We start from the raw sequence: 23,067 nt of genomic DNA on the forward strand, positions 1-23,067 counted from the left end.
CTTGTAGAAATTAGTCAAGAGAAAAATACAGAATTGGATAGATGAAAATGGGATACTGTATGGGGGACAACATGGTTTTGTGAAGGGTAGATCATGCCTCAGTAACTTGCTCACGTTTTATAACACAGTGACGGCAACTGGATAAGGATAATGGGTTTGCAGTGATTCTACTGGACCTCGCTAAGGCCTTTGACAGGATACCACATGGAATTCTAATCAGTAAACTGCAGCATATGGGGATGGATATAGGGTTGGTGAGATGGATAGGAGGGTGGTTGATGGAGAGATACCAGAGAGTGGTTTATTCAGGAGTGGAGTCCAAAAGATGGCTTGTGACTAGTGGTGTGCCGCAGGGTTCTGTTCTTGGACCACTACTTTTCAATTTGTTCATTAACGATATAGGAAAGGATCTGAGAGGAAGTGTTCACTTGTTTGCTGATGATGCAAAGTGGGGTAGAGCAATAGTGAGTGCACAGGATGTCAAAATTTTGCAAGATGATTTGGATAGTTTGGAGGACTGGGCTAAGGAAAATGGATGTTGATTTAATGTGGCAAAGTGTAAGGTTATGCATTTTGGGGTGAAAAGATTAGCAGCAGTATATCACATTGGTGGAACTGTACTCCAGCAGATTGATGAGGCCAGGGATTTGGGAGTGTTGGCGGATAGGGAGTTGAAGTTTAGGGGACACATTGCAAAAATTGCTAAATCAGCTCATCAAATCACTTGGTTGCTGAAAAATACTTTAACAAGCAGAAACAAACAAGTTATTGTTCCTCTGTATCGCGACTTGATAAGACCCCATGTAGACTACTGTGCCCAGATATGGGCGCCAGGGTTTCTTCTTGATGGGGAGGAGGTGGAGAGGAGATCCAGATACGAGTGACCAAGATGATAGCAGGTCTACGGAATGAACCTTATGAGAACAGGCTGAAGATTTGGGGGTTGCAAAAATTGGTTGATAGGCAGAAAAGGGGTGACATGATTGAGATATTCAAATTATTGAAAGGTTTCTATAAGATTAATTCAGAAGATATTTTTGAAAACAGGATGGGTGGTGGGAGGAATAGGGGCCATACATGGAAGCTGGGCAAGAGTGTGATTAGCAAGGGTGTTAGAGCTAGGTTTTTTACTTGGAGAATGGTGAATGAATGGAATAAGCTGCCAGAGTCTGTTATGGGTGCTATGACTGTGAATGAGTTCAAGGCGAAGTATGATAGATACTGTGTGAATGTCGAATAGTTGTTCTTGACATGATGTTAGGGCCTCCCTCGATGAGTCTGTTAACTCCTTGGAGTTGCCCGAAATAATAATAACTAGTAAACAGCTGAAGGGAGAGCTGTGAAAGAGATACAGCTATAAATAAATTAAAGATGCCAAGAAATTATATTCTTGGTTTCATCCTTTGTCCAATTGGATAAAGAATGAAACCAAGAATATAATTTCTTGGCATCTTTAATTTATAGTACAACCAAATGAAAAAAACTTTCAACAGAGATAGGAATATGTAGAGATAATGAAGAATTTTTGGAACAAGTTAGAGGAAAGTTCCATAAAGAAAGATGTTTTAAAAGTTAATAACTGTTGTGTTACAACTTACTGGAATAACAGCTGTAAAAGAAATTAACAAGAAACTTTGGAACTTGACAAATGAAGTTTCACACATAGAAGGTGAAATGTTATTGTTATTATTATTATTGTACGCGCACCTCCATAAGTCTGAAGACTCATTGCAGAAGATACAAACTATCTACACAATCCATCACACCTCTCCTTGAACCCATTAACAGATAAAGCACACCCAACTGACTCTGGAACTCATTCTACTCATTCACAACTTTCCAAGCAAAAAATCTAGTCATCACACCCCTACTAACTACCACAGCTTTATTCTGCTTCCAGGGATGACCTATTGTTCTGGCCCCTCTAACCAAGTGCTGAAACATTTCCCCCAGATCAATCCTATAAAATCCTTTAAGTAACTTAAATGTTTCCATCATATCTCCTCTTTTTTCTCCTATCAACCAACACCACCATTAATCTATCCTTATAGGGAACATTCCACAGACCACTCACTGTTTTGGTCCATCACCTCTGAATCTTCTCCACTGCTTCCTCATCCCCAAGAAACCCAGCAGACCAAACCGGAGCACAGTAATCCAGATGTGGAAGTATCAAGGCCTTATAAAGTGGAATAACTTCTTATCACCACTTGTTAGTGTGTTGTTCAATAGCCAAGTAATCTTATGGCCTACTTTAGCAATATGTCCTCTAAACTTTAACTCTCTGCCTACCACCATCCCTAAATGCCTAGCTTCATCTATTTCCTGGAGTACAGTTACATCAATGTCGTACACAGCTTGCAATCATTTTATCCCAAAATGCATAACTTGACATTTCTCCACATTAAACTGAAGCCCTTATACTTTTTCCATACTGATAGCCTATCTAAATCATCCTGCAAGCTCTCCACGTTGTCTTGATTAACTATTACTCTACCCAGTTTTGCATCATCAGCAAATAACTGAATATTTCCTTTCAGGTCATTTTCTATTCATTTATGCACAAATGAACAGTAGTAGTTCCAGCACTGAACCTTGTGGCACACCACTAGTCACCTGTTTTTGCCTTGATTCTGCTCCTCCATATACCACTTTTTTTTTTTTTTTTAAATATCTGTGCAGTAGCCACCATCTTATCCACATAACCAGTGTCATATCAATCCCCAATTGTTCTAATTTGCGTAACAGAGTTCCATGCAAGTTCTGTCAAATACCTTTGAAATCCAGCAGAATCATCATGTAGCCATTTCCTTTATCCAACTCAGCTTTCACTCTATTATAAAAGTTAGCAAATTACTAAGGCATGACTGGCCCTTCACAAAGCCATGTTGTTCCTCACACAATATCATATTATTATTCACCTATTTCTGAATTCTCTTTTTGACCTGATGATGATGATGACGACGTGTTATCTGAGGATGTTTATCAGCTGTTAAATGTTCCATTAGAATGGTAGTGATTTAACTGTTTCCAGAAACTAGATTTGACAAGTTGATATTTTAAAATGTTGATTAATTTTCCTTGATAGTCTTTCATATAAGAAGATAAAAGTTGTGCATTTTGAAAGTAGGAAGAAGGAACGTTTTATATGACTTTTCCAGAAGTCATTTTATGGAGGAACATGGGAGTGTTCGAAATCGATGTTTTTATTATCCAAGTTTGAACTCTCATATTTCTTACGATTAGGAAATTGCAGTTATTTTCAAGATTTTCTTAAGAGAAAAGTGATTTTTCAGGATAAGGATCTGTTTTTGTTGAAGAGATAAACTAGTTCTTTCAAGAGAAATCTAGGTGAGTTAAGAAACACAGTTCTTTTTTAGTTGGCATACTTTTGGGCTCAGATAAGATGCAAGTCGCTTAATTATCTTTTTAGTTTTAGGGAACAAGTTTCTGTTGTGGTTAAAGTTCAGAATATTGTATATTTTTTGATGTACCTTACTAATATTAAACTGTTTCTTTTTTTATAGAGGTGTGTGGACTCAATTTGCTTAATTATTGTATAAGTTAAGATAGATTTTTAAGAATAGGAGAGAATTATCATAGTAATATATATAATAGCTACAATCTTGCTTATGTGCTTAGATTTCAGTACAGAAATCTGATACCACTTGCAGCCTATTTTTACAACTGGCACAATTGATGATAAATAAAAACTAATAAACTTAAAACTTTTTACAGTAGGATATCTATGAAATATATTCCATGCTCTATCTTTTTTGGCTGCTTGGTACCCATCTACAGCAGGCATTGAACAGAGTGGTGATTGAGATGATGTTTTTGAAACTGCAGCTGTCTAGACAATACAATCTGTTATATACGTCACTACTTCACTGACTGGTGTTTGGTTGAGTGCTTCAGCATTAAAGTTTGGAAGAAGGGTAAAAAAAGTATTCCAGTCAGCCCAATAATTTTAAAAAAATTTTTTTTTTTAAAAAGCAGCCATGCTTTTTTTAAACAAACACCCATGCCCACAGTGGGACCTGAACCCACACCTCTTCGTTGGCGACAGTGTGCTATCTGCTCAAACAAGCAGACAGACTTTTCCATAAAACCGTTTCTGTGAGGATATAGTGCAAATTACAGGAAAATGAATGCTTTCCTGTATGTTCTCTTTGATATGGTTGTAAATTGTAAGATCTGTTGCAGAATGAAACAGATCTTACAATATTGCAGTTATTTACCATCAGGTAGATAGACACAACACTCAATAGGGATAGCACCACATGAACAGGTGAGGCTGTATTGTTGAGCATATACAACAGTGACCTCTCTCTTCCTTCTTAATAATGAATGCAATACCTTCTTCCCTACATATAGAAAGGTTTAGGTATTGTTATTTGTAACAGTGATTCATGGTATATATATAACACTAGAATAATAATAGGAAGAAACAATATTTAATTGATTGAACTTGCTATTTTGCTAGTTTTCTGTCTGGTATCATCAAAGCACAAATTAGAATTGTGTGCACACAGACACAATTAGAATCTAATGGGAATAATTCATACTTAACTGAAAAGGAACTGCCTGCCTAACAATGCATCCTCAAGGGGTTATATAACAGCACATTTAAATATGCAGAAGTTCATGCTAATGTGGTCTTCGAATGATTGTCTCAGATCTCTGGAAAATTCATACAGCCATACTTATTGTGATTATGGGAGTGCTTTATAGCTGATACCAAGTCTAAAAATGTGATGCTCTTCTATAAATTTTTTTGACCAGTGGGTTCTCACTGAACAATTAATTTTAGGAGTTGTTTCATTAGTAACTATAAGAGGTCGGGTGACTAATGCACCCCACAGAGAAGCAATCACAATCATAAAGTTCAAATATGCTGAAATTATTGAATGGTGCAATAGATGTGTTTGCACTGATTTTGATAGTGTTATGATGGTTAACTTCCTCTTTGTATCCTGAAAAAGGATATTTTTTTTCAGCCCCCCCCACATCTTTTGTATTTCTTTGTCATTCGTACACCTTTGACATGTATGAGAGTAGGCTGGATGGTCTTCATCACAGTTGACACATTTAGCTTTCTTTGCAGTGCAAACTTTACCAACATGTTCTTATTACAATATTGGGCACAGATGGTAGAGCCACGATAAACAATTTGGGCATGTCCATATTTCTGACATGCTCATTATCATCACTATCCTTTAATGAGGGTGAAAATTTGGGCATATCAAAAGTAAGGATGATATTGCTGGTCAGAACCTGATAACCTTCCCTATGTTAAGATGCATCTTATACTCTTTGATTTTTAAGTTCTGAGTATATTTCTTCATATGGTGGAACATCAAAGAGATTTCAACCTATAAGTAAACTCAGTAGGTTTTCTGAGTGTTGCTGATATGAGGTTTCAACAAGAATATTATGAGGATAGTTTTTTTTAAACTATTTTGAGAGATTCTACCAGTTCTAAACCCTTCTGAATAAAGAAGGGTGACATTTTCCCTACTGACTTTTCACTTATTGCTTGAATGATGAAAAACAGTGATATAATGTGAAATTGCAAGTCGTTTTATCAATATAGCTATCTGAGGCAAAAGTGTTGTTTGTATCCCTTGAAATGGATAAAACTGAGTATCGTGCAGTTATAAATTTTTTTTATAAAATAGGTTTAATGCCAAAAGAAATTCATTCAAAGTTCATAAAGTTTATGGGCACTCTTCTCCTTTGTTTTCAACAATTAAGAAATAGGCTGCCTAATTGAAACGTGGCCATACCAGCCTTGAAGATGATCAAAGTGAAGGACGCCCAAAAAATGTAGCAACACCAGAAACCATTGATCAAATGCACGATATGGTATTGGATGATCAGTGAGTCAAAGTGCATGAAATTGCTGAGACTATAGGTATTTCAAAAGAACGTGTAGGAGGGGGTGGAAAGAGGGGGACAATAGTTCCACTACATAAAGGAGGTTCCAAGACTGCTGTTGCAAATTACCGACCGATCAGCATATCAGGAGTCGTTGTCAAGGTATTGGAGAAAGTAGTCGTCAAGAGGAAAATACAGGAATGGATGGATGAAAATGGGATACTGTATGGGTGACAGCATGGTTTTGTGAAGGATAGATCATGCCTCAAGTAATTTGCTCACGTTTTATAACACAATGACGGTTGAACTGGATAAGGGTAATGGGTTTACAGTGATTCTGCTGAATCTTGCTAAGGCCTTTGACAGGATACCACATGGAATTCTAATCAGTAAACTGCAGCATATGGGAATGGATATAGGGTTGGTGAGATGGATAGGAGGGTGGTTGATGGAGAGATATCAGAGAGTAGAGTCCAAAAGATGGCCTGTGACTAGCGGTGTGCCACAGGGTTCTGTTCTTGGACCACTACTGTTTAATTTGTTCATTAACGATATAGGGAAGGATCTGAGAGGAACTGTTCATTTGTTTGCTGATGATATAAAGTTGGTAGAGCAATAGTGAATGTACAGAACGTTAAAATTTTGCAGGATGATTTGAATAGTTTGGAGGACTGGGCTAAGGAGAATGAATGTCAATTTAATGTGGAAAAATGTAAGGTTTTGGATTTTGGGGTGAAACGATTAGCAGCAGTATATCACATCGGGGTAACTGTACTCCAGGAGATTGACGAAGCCAGGGATTTGGGAGTGTTAGTGGATAGGGAGTTGAAGTTTAGGGGACACATCGCAAAAGTGGCAAAATCAGCTCATCAAATCACTTGGATGCTGAAAAACACTTTAACGAGCAGAGATAAACAGGTTATTGTTCCTCGAGCCTTGATAAGACTCCATCTAGACTACTGTGTCCAGATATGGGTGCCAGGGTTTCTTCTTGATGGGGAAGAGGTGAAGAGGATCCAGAAACGAGTGACCAAGATGATAGCACTATGGAATGAACCTTATGAGAACAGGTGAAGATTTGTGGGTTGCAGAAATTGGTATAGGCAGAAAAGGAGTGATATGATTGAGACATTCAAATTACTGAACGGTTTCTATAAAATTAATTCGGAAGATATTTTTGAGAACAGGACTGGTGGTGGGCGGACTAGGGGCCATCCATGGAAACTTGGCAAGAGGGTGTTACAGCTAGGTTTTTCACTTGGAGTTGTGAATGAGCATAATAAGCTGCCAGTCTGTTTTGAGTGCCATGACTGTGAATGAGCTCAAGGTGAAGTATGATAGATACTGTCTGAATGCTGAATAGTTGTTCTTGACATGATGTTAGGGCCTCCCTCGATGAGTCTAAGGACTCCTTATAGTTGCCTGTAATAATAATAATAATATTTTGCATGAAGAATTGCAAATGAAAAAGCTTTGTGCAAGATGGGTACCATGCTTGCTCACAGCAGATCAAAAATGCACTCGCATGAAAATCTCTGAACAGTGCTTGGAGTGTTTTATCAAGAACAAAACTGATTGCATGCGTTGATTTATTACTATGGATGTGACCTGGATTCACCATTACACACAGAACCCAAACAGCAGTCAAAACAGTGGACAGAAGCCAGTTGTTCAGCATCAAAGAAGACAAAGTCGGTTCCATCAGCAGGAAAGGTCATGGCATCGGTGTTTTGGGATGCCTAAGGCATTTTGTTTATTATCTTGAAAAGGGTAAAACAATAACTGGGGAATATTATTCAGATCTTTTAACCAGACTAGATGAAAAAATTCGTGAGAAAAGACCTGGTTTGCATAAGAAAAAAATCATCTTTCATCAGGACAATGCACCTGCCCACAAAAGTGTTTTGGCAATGGGAAAATTAAGGGATCTGCACTATGAATTGTTGGAACACCCACCCTATTCCCCAGATTTGGCTTCCTCTGACTTCTCTTTCCAAAAATAAAACTCTTCCTCGCCGGTCAGCATTTTTCTTCGAATCAAGAGGTGATTGCAGCTGTAGTTTTGAAATTCTAAATTAATTTTTTCATTGTTAGGCCGAGAACGTTTCAGACCACCCTCGTATATACATATATATATATATATCCCAACAGAGTAAGAGTGGCGATCTTTGCTTCCTTCTTTCCTTTTTTTTGGACTGGTTGACCGAGTGGTTAAAGTACCTGCTCTCTAAGCAACAGGCTGCAAGTTCAATTCCTGTAATGGGGATGGATGTTTGTGATTGTCTTTAGGGTGGGAGATAAATTTCTTCAGCCAGTGTTAGACCCCCCCCCCCCCACTTAATGAACGTCTGAAGTGGCTTGAAAAAAAGTTCCATGTTTGGTCTCTAGAATGAGGTTTCTGGACTAAGTAAAAAATAAATTAAAAATACAAAAATTATTCTTAGTCCATCCACAGTACAAAATGTACTATAGGTATGCAATTAACCTTTTCTGGGTTGAAGCAAAAGTTATATGTTCTATTAATTAAGAATTTGAAAAAAAAAAAAAAAAAAAAAAATACAGATTTTTTGGGAGGTATGATACACAGAAGTTTAGTTGTTTTATTTGCTCATAAAGTTGAGTTTTCAATAGACACTAGATGACAAAGTACCAGAAGCTGTGTGTGAAAGCAGGATGTCCAATAGGGATAAACTGATATATAGATATAGGCTGTTGATGTTATGTAGGAAGGTGGTTAGTGTATTTTCAGCTGAAGCCAAATGGCAATCCTACTTACCTTCATGGCCTTTGGTACTTTGACAACCAGCATATATGTCCCATATACTGGTCCGTACACTGATTCCTATCGCACACATTTCTGGCATTTCCAAACGTATAGGCTTGCAAAAGTTTCACCTGATACCTACATATTTTCCTATTAACAAAATTTTATTTCTTGTCAACTACAAAAAAAAGACTTTCACTTCTATCTCTAGCTCAGGTTTACCAGATTCTTTGTGAATGTAACTAACATACACCAGTGGCCAAAATTGTGGAAACCTTTTGGAAAAAGTGTATTTATTTCTGAGGTTTGGTGGCTCATAACACCACTTTTTTTTTTGAGTAATACCATAAAATTATATATCAATGGAAAGATAATTTAATCAAGAATGTAATGCAATAACTTTTATGAAGGATTTTTTATTAGAACAGCAGTTATAAAGAAGAAAAGTGAAACACGTAGAAAAAATTAGATATACAAAAATTCTCACAATGTGAGTTAATTGCGAGTTGGGTAACCTTTAGCGTTAATTACAGCCTTACAACGCCTTCCCATGGAGTGAACCAAGTTTTTTAGTTCTGCAGCTGTTATAATGTGAAACCAAGATTAAATTATTGCTTCTATTAATTGGGTTTTATTGCTGGGTTGCTTCTGACTAACAAGTTTCTTTAGCCAGCTCCATAGATTTTCGAATGGGTTAAGGTCTGGGCTATTCCCAGGCCATTCCAGCAGTGGAATATGATTATCTTGAAACCACTTTTTGCACACAGCAGCAACATGACATGGAGCTGAATCCTGTTGAAATATAAATGCTTCATTATCTTGTGAAAGATCACGTGCAGAAGGCTTCAGTTTGAGTTCAAGTATTTCATTTATATATTTTTGGGCATTTATATTCCCATTAATCATGCAATTTCTGCCCACACCTTTTGATATTATACAACCCCAGATCATAACACTAAGGGGGGTGTTTCACGGTAGGTGTAATGCAATCAAGATGCAAATCTTCTCCGATTCTTCTCCTTGTGTATTTTATGCCATCACAACCAAACAGGGAGATTTTGGTCTCATCACTCCAAATAACACTGTCCCATTGTTCTCCGATTCTTCTCCTCGTGTATTTTATGCCATCACAACCAAAAAGGGAGATTTTGGTCTTATCACTCCAAATAACACTGTCCCCTTGTTCCGCTGTCCAGTTAACATGGGTTTTAGCTCAGTTTAATCTTTTCAACCTTTGTTTGAGAGATAAAAATGACTTTTTTCGTGGAATTCTAGCAATTAGACCAAACTGAACAGTCCTTGCACTCAATTTCACATTGCATTGCACCATTCCATCTTGTATACAACCAGATGATTTTCTTCTGTCACGTAGGTACAGTCTCTCCATTCTTCTATCATCACTTGCTGTTGTGCACCTTTTCCTGCCTTTACCAGTCTGGTTTTGTAGTGACTGAGTCTCCTTATACCTCTTCAAAAATTTAGAAATGCCACCTTTGGTAAAGTTTCCACCAATTTTTCTTCTAATTTCTTCATAAATGTAGCCTTTTCACTTAATAGTACTATTTTACATCGCTTTCTGGGTGACCAGTCCACTCTTTATGCCATTTCTTTAATTTTATGTTTTACAAGCTCACTAAATGAAAGAACAAAAAAAAAAAAAAATCAACCAACTTGATAGCAATCACATAACACACTGACAAATGTCCTCCTCTCAGCTCCAATACATGACATCAATAGCTGAATCATACTGTGACCTTATTGGCTCATTGCCAAAACAAGATGACACCTGATTGGCTCTCTAAACACTCATGCTCATTGACTACATTCAAATGAAGGAAAGCTACTTCATATCAAGTATTCTATGAAAAGTTATTTGGCTATAACTTTTCATAGAATACAGATAATTGAACAAAATTTGTTGTATTACATTCTTAATTAAATTATCTTTCCGTTGATATATAAGTTTATGGTATTACACCAAAAAAAAAAAAAAAAAAAAAAAGTGGTGTTATGAGCCATCAAACCTCAAAAATACACTTTTTCAAAAAGGTTTCCACAATTTTGACCACTAGTGTACTTTGAACAGACAGTTCTGTTGTAAAAAGAATTAACAAACATTAATACAACTGAATATCTTAAACTTCAAAGTCTGGTCTTGCACAACATGACACCGAGACCAAATCCTTTGGATTGAGACTTACCTTTTCCATAAAAGAAATTTTAAACATGAACATCATTTCAAACAATTCTGAAGCCCTGTTACAACAGCTGAATTTAAATTCAGAATGAGTGCCCCACCCCACACACAAATGAGAAGATTTTCATCCTATCTAAATATCTGAAATGATTCATAATATATTTGATACGATCCTTCTAGCATGCACAGCACTTGTTATTGATTAACCAACTGCTAGTTGCCCTGTATTCTGTCTCTGAATTCCTTGTTTGTTCCACACCAATGATGTGCTATTGGTACAATACATTGGTTCCAATTTCATTAGTTATTTGCTGTGTATAATGTATTTTCTCTTTCAATTACTATATAACAGGTTCCATTAACATTATGAAATGACATTGTTACTCAACAATAAAAGGCACCTTTACACATTATATAATGGTGTTCAAATCTTACCCTCCACTTTGTTTTAGCAAAATTCTTTCTTAGCTGTTCACTAACACTAGCTTGGATGTTCTTATCACTGGCTGTATTTCCACTGATCCTTTAAAAAAGCAGAAACCAAAAACAAAATCCACTTAAATTATTTAAAAAAAATTTTTTTTTCTAAATTAACAGAAAGCCATAGTGAAAATTAATAGTTGTTAGCACATCAAATCTGTTAATAAATAAGAATTAAAACAAAGTGATAATAAATGCAAATAAGATTATCATGGAATATACTGCTCAATATTCATGGATATTATACTACAAACTTAAACATAACTGTCACTCCAATTTAACAAATGTGAAAAACTCGAGGAGAGACTACAGCATTTTTCGAAAAAGTAGCCTGCACATACTGCGTTTCTTCAAACTTTTTATCCCTCATAACGTTTTGAATGCATTATATATATATATCCGAGTTCTCAATCACTTTGAAATACAATAATGAATTATACAATGGAATCATTTGTACACTTTTTATATTATTATTATTATTACTATCAGAGACCTCTAGAGTCCGTGCGATTAGTCTAGTGGCTTACGCTTCACAACTATATGCCTGGGGAAGGAGTGTCCTAGGTTCAATTCCCATTGATGACATGAGGAGCTTAAGGATCTTCCTCAGCCATAGTCAAGTTAGCTAGTCTTGGGTATGGCAGCAGGGTTTCTTCTGCCAGTTTATCTAGGGTTTTTCATCTTGCAAGCAGGCAAAATCGGCCCTGTGAATGTACATGTATTTCAGTCATGAATACTTAGAGGCATAGGGCTGACCATCTTATCTTTGTATTTTGGTTACGAAATCATGCTTGGAAGGTTGTAAGCACTTAAAGGCCTGTTAGAGCCACTGGATAAGATAAGATAAGAGACCTCCAGAGAGGCAGGGACTCATCAGAGAAGGTCACACCATTTAAATCAGAATCAGTGCCTGCAAAAGGAAAGCCATTCCTATCACATACTGCTCAATGAGAGAAAAATCTAGCTCTACCCTTTTCTTGAATAGATTCATTCTTAACTTCCATGGGTGTTCTCTTGTCTCTTCCTGCTGTTCATAAAATAAAAAAAACTACCTGCTGGTATCCTGTATAACTCAGAAGTTTTCTGAAATATAAATATCTTTTACTTTTTCAATAAAATGTGTACTGTTCTTGATGAAAGAAGATGTTTTTCCTGTATGAGGTAAAATCATGTTGGTGAGATGTTTTGCTAAATTAGAGGTCGGAGAGTCTCTACCATCTACTATTGGTCTTAAGGGAATACCTATCCTATGAATTTTTGGTACACCTTAAATTCTTGGTACAGTACACATTTAATTGAAAAAGTAAAAGATATTTATATGGAACCTTCAGACATCTTAGCAAGTTTGGATGTTATCAGCCTATTTACAAATGTTCCAAGAAATGAAACTGTGAATCTCCTGGAAGACCTTTTTCCTCCGGACATCGTAGATCTTTATAAACATTGTATAAATAATACTTTTTTCATGTATCAAGACAAATTTTGAGAACAAAAAGAAGGATTGGCTATGGGCTCTTCCCTCTCTCCAGCTTTAGCTAACCTATTTATGGAAAACGTTGAAAATAATGCTTTAAACAATTATCATAAAAAACCAAAAATATGGCTACGCTATGTAGACGATATATTCATCATATGGCCAGGAACAACAGATGAACTCATTGCTTTCAAAGATAATCTAAATAATTTGCATAATAATATAAAATTTACTTTAGAACAAGAAGATTATTATCCTTTTCATAGATATCCATATCAATGAAAAGGATAATAAACTTTCTTTCTCAATATATAAAAAACTCACCAACACAGGAAGTTTCTTAATGCGGCCTCACACCACCACCCTTCGCAAAAAATAGGTCTAATAAAAACCCTAAGGGACAGAGCTTATAACATTTCCAGCACAGAAAAATGAAGAATTAGAATATCTAACACAGATCTTTCAAAAGAATGGTTATGAAACCAAGACTATCAAAAAAAATCCTCCACACACCTCCTACAAGCATCTCTCAGAAACAAGATTTCAAAAACGTTATCACGTTTCCATATATCAAAAATGTTACAGACAAGATGGCTAAATTACTTAACAAATATAACATCAAAGTAGCCTTTCTGCCGCTGGAAAAAATTTTGAGATTTCTATATCCCCGAAACCTCATCATCCTTTAAAAAAACCAGGTGTTTACAAAATTTATTATTCTTGCATCATCTGCTACGTAGGACAGACAGAAAGATCTGGGGAAATTCACATGAACGAACACCAAAAGGATGTGCAAAACAGAAGAGAACACAAATCAGGTCTAGCTTTCCATACCACTTCCACCGGCCACCATGTACTCTGGCAGAAAACAAACATGTCGTACATTGAAAAAAACTGTTACATAAGGAAATTTAAAGAAGCTGTAAACATGCTTAAAATACCAACACAATGCAATAAAAATCAAGGATTAATTCTCACCAAGTTTGGCAGCTTTAATAAAAAATATACCTCAATCAGACCTCAGACATTATGAACGTGAACAACAGAACGTGGCATCATCCAGCATTGTTTAAACTCAGCACTGCTTTGAATCTGCATTCTGATTTTTAATTTTATGAATAGTCAGACGGCTACAACTGTATAGTATGAACTATTACTCTTTTCTCTTTTTTTTGTGTTTTAAACTTTAAGTTACCTTTAACCCCTGAAGATGTAAGTCAAATGACTTACGAAACTTGTCGGGTCTTTTATTAATTCATTGTGTTTTATATATATAATGTGGTCCAATTACCGAAATATGCCATGTGAACTTCTAAACCACAGAAACCTCCACTTACAATCCATATACTTATACTAAGTTGCTTCCCAGGTCAGTACAGCATGATGTCTATACTGATTTCTGGTTATCTGATTTCCTTATCGGTCTTAATTTGCTATCTAATATGAATTTTTTTTTTTTTTGTTGAGTTAGAAAGAAAATTATATTTAACAAGGTATATTCTGGTTTTCACCCTTCACTAGAACATCAGCAAACAAAAATTTTGCAAGGAAGGTATTTGCATGTATCTCACTCTTGAGTAAAAAACAAAAACAAGATTACTTTTTTTGTCAAGAATAATTCACTTCACGATTCATGAACAGCTATCTGTCATCCAGAGTAATAACATGGTGATATGACATTGATTTAGCTCTCAGTATCTCTATGAATCCAGCTCCCACTGATGAGATCTCAATAAAGATCCTAACTTGTCTGGACTGACACTTCCCATAAGGCATGCTGTTACTGAGTTAGAAAGAAAATTATATCTAACAAGGTATATTCTGGTTTTCCCTCTTTACTGGAACATCAGTTTTCACTCCATTCTTCACATCAGATTTCTGATGTGAAGTCAGCTGCTTCTATATACAAGAAGACCTATTGTGAAGATACTTCATGGTGCAAACATTTCCTTACATGTGTCTAGGTAATAAATAACTTCTTGCCAATTATAATTTGCTATCTGGTAATTAATATATCAGTTATTCTACAAAGTTCCTCGGTAATATTGCAACGATAGCACCCTTTGATTGGCAAATATCTACGTTTAAATACCATACAGGATGTACTCAATGTTTATAACAGATTTTCAACTGAAGGTGAGTTATCCAGTCTCATATGGAGGTGGCAGAGTTTTTCCTTTGCAAAACAACAAGATAGCTAAAGAACTCTAAATCCAACATATCAAAAAATGATGATACTGCATCTTGGTTACTTATCACAGAATTTTTTCAACTCCCATCTCCCTGGAATCCAAGTGACCATATCGGTGCACTGTAATCCAATGTGGTCTTACCAAAACTGTGCAAAGTGGGAGAATAAATTCCTCATTTCTACTGTGTTGTTTAGCGTTCTCTTTAACAACACAGTTACCTAATGCCACGAGGTCATGTTAGCAATGTGATGCTTCACTCACTGTCCACAGTAATTCCAAAGTCTCTAGCTTCACTGACTAATTCCAACAAACTCTAACTAATAACAACACACTTCCTACAGTGCCCTTCATTGGAAAAAAAGCATAATCTTACATTTGGCAACACTGAAATGAATTCATTATCACTTGCCCATATACCCAATTTGTTCAGCACCACCATACATCACTTTATAATATCAGTTAGTCATCTCCAATCCACGTCACAAGTTTATTTTGCAGACCCATCTCTCTCTCTCTCTCTCTCTCTCTCCGAGGTTATATAACAACTTCCATTGTGAAATCCTGTGAAATGGCTTGGCAAAATCCAGAAGTACTGTGGTATATCCATCTTCCTTATCTAACTCAACTTCACTTTATTACAGAATGCAAGCAGACTGCTAAAGCAAACTTATCTTTAACAAAACCATGCTATCTGCTACAGAAAATCCTAGTGTTATCTACCAGCTATGGATGTGATTCCTAATTAGCCTTTCCAATATGTTGATGACAATGACAGAGATGCTAACCGGTCTATAATCAGCTGCACCATTCTTAGCTCCAAGTTTGTATAATGGAATAATCTTGTTCTCCTTCCACTCATTAGGAATCTTGCATGTGATGATGTAAAATTCGATGCAGCATAAATTTTTCCATTTTTTATTTGCATCAACTTTTACAGGGGTCACATCCAATATTCACAAAAGTAGACTTGTAATTTTATATGTAAATAACACTAAAAGCCCATGTATTAAAACCCAGAGGAATTAGCATGATAAATTGTGTAAATAGAAGATATACGAATATGTTAAGTTCAAGGGCAATGCTGTAGAAATCGGAAATATATTGTGATTATCTATATAAGTAATACCAAAAGCCCATGTATTAAAACCCAGAGGAATTAGCATGATAAATTGTGTAAATACAAGATACATGAATATGTTAAGTTCAAGGCCTTTGAAATCGGAAATATATTGATGTTAGTATTTAGTACAGAGTGAAAAGGAAACCTATTGTATCCTAAGCAGTCCGTACTGCCTTCAAGGTCAATGGTAAAAGAGGGCAGTATACATCAGATGCAGTTCCTCTATTCTGTAAAAAGGATTAAGGAGAAATAAAAGTCTCCATTAAACAAAGGCCAAGATAGATTGTGCGGGAATGTTCTCAAACCTTCGTCCAGGGTCCCACGGAAAACCAAATATAAGGATCACAGAAAAATGATCGTTATCGACACCAGGAGAAAAAGAGGAGAGGACGAATCAATCCATGGATTTCATTGAATCCGGATGAGGTCGTGGAAGGAAGCCACCGGAGACGAAAACACAGGGGGAATAGCGGCGCAGGACCAGAATGCATAAGGCCTCGATCATCTGACCCTTCGCCCGAGCTTGCAGAGCAGGGAAATCGCTCCAGGCTCTGCAAGCCATTCCAGAGGAGACAACGGTGTCCATGAAACCTCTAATTGATAGCCCAAGGTACCTGATACGAAAAGGAAGCCAGGGAATCTGTAAAGGAAATGTGAACAAGTGCACTATACTGATAAAGAAGTCATGTGAGTTTATTTTTTTATGCAATTTTGTCTATGTCATGAAAGACTGTTTTAAAGGGACTGATAAATTTATAGAGTTACTACATATAGTATAATGAGAATAGTTTGCATAAAGAGAAGTTCATATAAAGTGAAGGCTGGAATTTATAGTGTAGTTAACAAGGTATGATAATTCCTATATTGTAAATGGGCTGATAGTTTTTTCTTTAAATTGCTTAATGATTTGTATTATGTTGCATGTTTATGTAATTGTTCTAAAGTAAGTTTTTCTTCTAAAGCAGGGGTCGGGAACCAGCAGCTCTTGGCTGAACAAAGTGTGGCTCTTTTATATTGAATTAAAAGATACATACAGTAATTAATACAAACAACTAAATATTGTTTTTTGATATGGCCTATTCATGGTGCTAGATACTATGCATGCGACGTGTGTTACGCATGAAATTTTATGACATGAACAACTGACAACTACGTTACATTTGAAATACCGCTAAATGTTAACCCTGCCTAAGGTAACTAGCACCACGGTGAAAATTTGAACTAATTGATCAGCTGTCCTGTCAAACACCATGGTTTTTAGATACATACGGATTTTAACTGTCAAAATAAATATTCTGTTAGTTAACTTATTTATTGTGGTACTAAACTGGTGTTTAATTTAGTCTCAGGTAATGCTATGCACAAATTAATTTTTATTATGCTGAATTTGTGTTTTTACTTGCAGGTAAATTTGTGATAATAACCCTTTCCTTATATGAGTTCAAGAAAAAGAAAAATAATCGAAGAAAACAGAGGATTCAATAAAATGTGGATAGAGAAATTTGCATTTATAGACGTAAATAGATCCTCAATGTTTAATTTGCCATCTATGACTTCAAAATAACAAATCAAATAATGTCGAACGACGTTTTCAAGGAAAACATTTAGACTTCAGCAAAAAATATCCTGAGGGTGATAATAGAAAAACGAAATTGAAGAATTACAAAAGAAAACATTGCTTCAGCAAAGAAATTTGTCAACTTGGATTGGACAAAATCTTCATCGATTACTACTGAAGCAAGTTTTTTTGTTATCCCTTGAAATAGTAAAAGTGGGAAAACCTTTTACCGATGGTGAATTTCTAAAAAACTGCATGTATAATGTCTCTGAAATTCTATTTAAGGATATGAAAAATAAGGACAAGATACGTAAAAAAATTAAAGATTTCGGCTAGAACTGTCAAGGAACGGATTGTAACAATTTCTGCAGAAGTTTCAAATATGCAAATTATGGATATTAATTCTGCCGATTTTATATCTATTGCAGTTGATGAATCAAATGATATTTCCGATATGCCACAACGCTGCATGATGGTTAAATATATCACATCTTCTGGTATTCGAGAAGAACTTCTTGATCTGCTAACACTTAAGGACACACTACAGGTCAAGATATTTCAGAAAACCTTTTAACAAGTTTACAGAATAAAAATATAAATATTAATAATATAGTATGCATTGCGACTGATGGCATGCCTTCTATATTGCGAAAAATAAGGGGTTTGTTAAATGATTCTCCACTCATATTCCACATGGAGTTATTTCATTTCATTGCATTTTGCATCAAGAAGCTTTAGTTGCATAATCTTTGGGATTATTACCACAACTACAAAAAGTGATGGATGTTGTTGTGCCAATTTCATCCGATTTCAGGCGTTAAATCACAGACTTTTTGACATTTTTAGAGCAAGTCAACATAAAGATTTAGTGACATTTACATCTGTACGATGGTGTTATCAAGAGGAAAAGCATTAAAACGTTTTTTCAGTGCTTAAAAGTAGTAATAGTTTTCTTAACCACTACAAATTATAACGTAAATCATGTGGAACTTCTCAGTAATCCCGAATGGATAACACCATCGTACAGATGTAAATGTCACTAAATCTTTATGTTGACTTGCTCTAAAAATGTCAAATGACAGAACATTTTAATAAGCTAAATTTGAAGTTGCAAGAGAAGGGATACACAGCCTTACAATTATTACTAGAGGAAGTCCTTACCTTTGAACAAAAACTAAGAGTGTTTTTCGACGATGTTACTGAAGAAAAATTTATATATTTTAAAAATCTAAAAAATTATAGATTGAATTTAAATCAAGAAAAAGTTGACTGCAAAATATTCACTTCCTCTGTAATTTTTGATTCATTTATAAGCAGATTTCAGGATTTTAAATAACATCAGGAGATGATGAAATTTATATTACATCTGTTAAATTGCAATTCAAAATTAATAGATGTTGAAGCTTTTCCGGAATATCAATTGCAGAAATACAAATGGAGCTTCTGGAAATTTAGAATAAAAGCATCTGGGTACAAAAACTGAAGAAAATGAGGAAACTATGGAAGAAACACCACAGGAAATTATATTTAAATGTTGGGATTCTTTCCCAACTAATTATTCAAATGCCAGGCAACTTGCTTTTGGGGTTTTGACTCTTTTCGGTTCAACGTACAATTGCGAACAATTTTTCTCTTCAATGAATTACATTAAAAATAAGTATAGGAACAAACTGACTGATGAAAGTTTGAAAGCCGAATTACTATTAAAGTGCATGACATACAATCCAGATTTAAGTAAATTGGCTGAGAAGATGCAAAATCAAAAGTCTCATTAGTGAATTTTAAATTAAAACAATCAAATATCTATTAAAATACATAATATTGTATTTTTGTTCGGAGTAATTCTTTTTGCAATACAAATTCCGACTTATTTTGCAATATTATACTTATTTAAAGATGTTTTGCGATTAAAAACTTAATCAAACTTAATGTTATTTATTGAACATATAAAAAATTTATATGCAAACATAAAAGTAGTATTTGATATCTGGAAGTACTGAATTAAAAACAAATTTACCTAAGTTTGAACTAACTGCAACTTTGAGTCACCAGGAAAAATCGAATTGAAGATGCGGCTCCCAAACTTTTGTTGTAATTAATTATTTTGGTGAAATGGCTCTTTGGTTCAAAAAGGTTCCCGACCCCTGCTCCAAAGTGTTAAACTTAGAGTGGAGTAAGAAGTAGTAATTAATTAATGTGTAAATTGTATAATTGTTTCAGCATAAATAAACATGTTTGTTTTATTTACAAAGAGTGCTGCCTGATCTTTTATGCAATGCACTGTTTTAAAATAAACACAATCCTGTGAGCAGGGAGTTTAATAATAGCTACGACTTGAAGTTAAGTGTTAGCCAACTGTGAAATATTATTGAGAAGGGCCTTAGTATAGAAAGCGAACTTTACTGGAAGTATTGATATTTCTTATACCACAAGGAGACCTAGTGGTGCAGTCATTATTAAAAAATAAATTTCTAGAGATCTCCGGCATAAGTAAAGAATACTGAAGGTAGAGCAAAGAGAGAATAAAGTTAATAGAGTACATGAAAGGATTAGATAAAGATAAACTAAGGATAGAATAAGGAGAGTGAAGAAAAGAGATATAAGTAAAGTAAATTGAAGTACAGAAGAAATGTAATAGTAAATTAAATATAAGGAAAAAAGTAACAAAGTTAATAAATAATAAGTATACAACAGATAGACATAGATTTTACAAAGGCACCAATAGACCTCCATTTACAATGAGACTAAAGCATAACAACCAGGTCAGGAAGGGCTGCTAAATATTTTGAACATTCATTCTTCTTTTACTTTAAATTGTCATTCATCCATTTAACTCCTATGCAATTAATTCACCTTACTCTGAGGATGCAGTCAGATATAGTTTTTTATTTAGGCACCTCACTAATTCCCATGCATTTTTGATTCCTTTGACCAACCTTTTTCTTTGCTTACCATTTTTGCTTCAAATGGCTATTTTGCTAATATTTTTCCTCCAGTTCTGTTTAAAATGCCTACCTGGATAGTGCTTCTACTCAAACCAACAAGCTGTGGATTTGAATCTCACTACAGACATGGGTTTTTGAATGTCTTTAAGCTGGTTGATTGATGAATGTCATTGCCTGTGTGACAATGAGCCTGCTTAGTGGAGGACTGATGAAGCTTGCAAAAGGTTTCAAGTTTAATGTCTAAAGCTGAGATTTAGATTATCTAATCCTCTTTTCATCCACAGTACCAAATGCACAATAAGGTTTAATAAATTTAGTTTAATCCTTTATCCAAGTGTGAGCAAACAAAGTTTGTGCCTGAAATTATCTTCAGGACTGGGGAAAGGTGGTACAACACCAGGGCACTCCTTGCAAAGGTGGAGCAAGCTACCCTACCCCAGTCCTGAAGATAATTTCAGGCGCAAACTTTGTTTGCTCACACTTGGATAAAGGATTGAACTAAATTTATTATACTCTAACCAAGTGAAAAATAAACTTTCAGCACAATAAGGTTACTATTTTTTGTGTGTGTGTGATTCACATGAAAGAAAAAGGCCATACCATCTTAGATTAGCTTGTGCTTACAGATTCTCGAATATTAATAATGTTCTAGTTCTACTCTGATATCTTTATTTTTAATATGGTTCCTACTGAAGTCATCTATTTACTCTCCTGATTTTCTTAACAATGCTCATGCATTAAGTGTGGTCTCCAGTTTTGTTTCAAAGTAGACAAGTATTTGTGTTTGAGTTTCAGGAATAAAAAACTGATTTTCTTTGTCCTGAGAAGAAGGAACACTAATTAACAGCACAAACATGAGCTATTAACTATGGAATCTGCACGTTAAAAAAGTCATTCTAGTTGCAGGCTAAAACAGAACCTGTTTTATACACCTAGTATCATGGCATACAATGAGACTTAACAGGCCTTAAAATGATATATGTAAATATTATTATTACGGGCAGCTCCAAGGAGTCCTTAGACTCATCAAGGGAGGCCCAATATTATGTCAAGAACAACTATTCAACAGTCACACAATATCTATCATACTTCACCTTGAACTCATTTACAGTCATGGCACCCACAACAGACTCTGGCAACTTATTCCACTCATTTACCACTCTCCAAGTAAAAACGTAGGTCTAACACCCTTGCTAACCACACTCTTACCAAGCTTCCATGGATGGCCCCTAGTCCTCCCACTACCAGTCCTATTCTCAAAAATATCTTCTGAATTAATCTTATAGAAACCCTTCAGTAATTTGAATGTCTTAATCATATCACCCCTTTTCTGCCTATCAACCAATTTCTGCAGCCCACAAATCTTCAACCTGTTCTCATAAGGTTCATTCCATAGTCCTGCTATTACCTTGGTCACTCATCTCTGGATCCTCTCCACCTCCTCCCCATCGAGAAGAAACCCTGGACCCATATCTGGTCAGTAGTCTAGATGGGGTCTTATCAAGGCTCAATACAGAGGAACAATAACCTGTTTGTCTCTGCTCGTTAAAGTGTTTTTCAGCAACCAAGTGATTTGATGAGCTGATTTTGCCACTTTTGCGATGTGTCCCCTAAACTTCAACTCCCTATCCACCAACACTCCCAAATCCCTGCCCTCATCAATCTCCTGGAGTACAGTTCCACCGATGTGATATACTGCTGCTAATCTTGTCACCCCAAAATGCAAACCTTACATTTTTCCACATTAAATTGATATCCATTCTCCTTAGCCCAGTCCTCCAAACTATCCAAATCATCCTGCAAAATTTTGACATCCTGAGCATTCACTATTGCTCTACCTAACTTTGCATCATCTGCAAACAGATGCACAGTTCCTCTCAGATCTGTTCCTATATCGTTAATGAACAAATTAAACAGTAGTGGTCCAAGAATAGAACCCTGCAGCACACCACTAGTCACAGGCCGTCTTTCAGACTCTACTCCTGAATAAACCACTCTCTGATATCTCTCCATCAACCACCCTCCTATCCATTCTCATATGCTGCAGTTTACTTATTAGAATTCCATGTGGTATCCTATCAAAGGCTTTAGCAAGGTCCAGTAGAATCACTGTAAACCCATTGCCCTTATCCAGTTCAGCCGTCACTGTGTTATAGAACGTGAGCAAGTTACTGAGGCATGATCTATCCTTCCCAAAACCATGCTGTCCCCCATACAGTATCCCATTTTCATCTATCCATTCCTGTATTTTCCTCTTGACTACTTTCTCCAAGACCTTGACAATGACTCCTGATATGCTGATCGGCTGGTAATTTTCAACAGCAGTCTTGGTACCTCCTTTATGCAGTGGAACTATTTTCCACTCTTTCTACCCCCTTGGGACTAACTCAGACCCGAGACTCAAATTAAACAAAATGGTCAAAGGCACTGACAATTCTTTAGCCACTTCTCGTATGA

General features: G+C 35.7%; 1 protein-coding gene across 3 annotated transcripts in view; it reads right to left on the reverse strand.

Annotated features, from left to right (window-relative positions):
* Positions 1-23,067, reverse strand: part of CaMKI (Calcium/calmodulin-dependent protein kinase I) — a 281,064-nt gene that overhangs the window by 19,703 nt on the left and 238,294 nt on the right. For all 3 annotated transcript variants that reach the window (XM_090404109.1, XM_090404092.1, XM_090404100.1), the window contains exon 9: positions 11,277-11,364. In XM_090404109.1, coding sequence (XP_090260235.1) covers positions 11,277-11,364 — 88 coding nt within the window. The remainder of the gene's footprint in view (positions 1-11,276; positions 11,365-23,067) is intronic.

The sequence above is a fragment of the Typopeltis vanoorti genome, chromosome 2 (assembly GCF_054136105.1).
Source record: "Typopeltis vanoorti isolate ZY-2024b chromosome 2, IOZ_Tvanoo_1.0, whole genome shotgun sequence".
NCBI classification, from domain to species: Eukaryota; Metazoa; Arthropoda; class Arachnida; order Uropygi; family Thelyphonidae; genus Typopeltis; species Typopeltis vanoorti.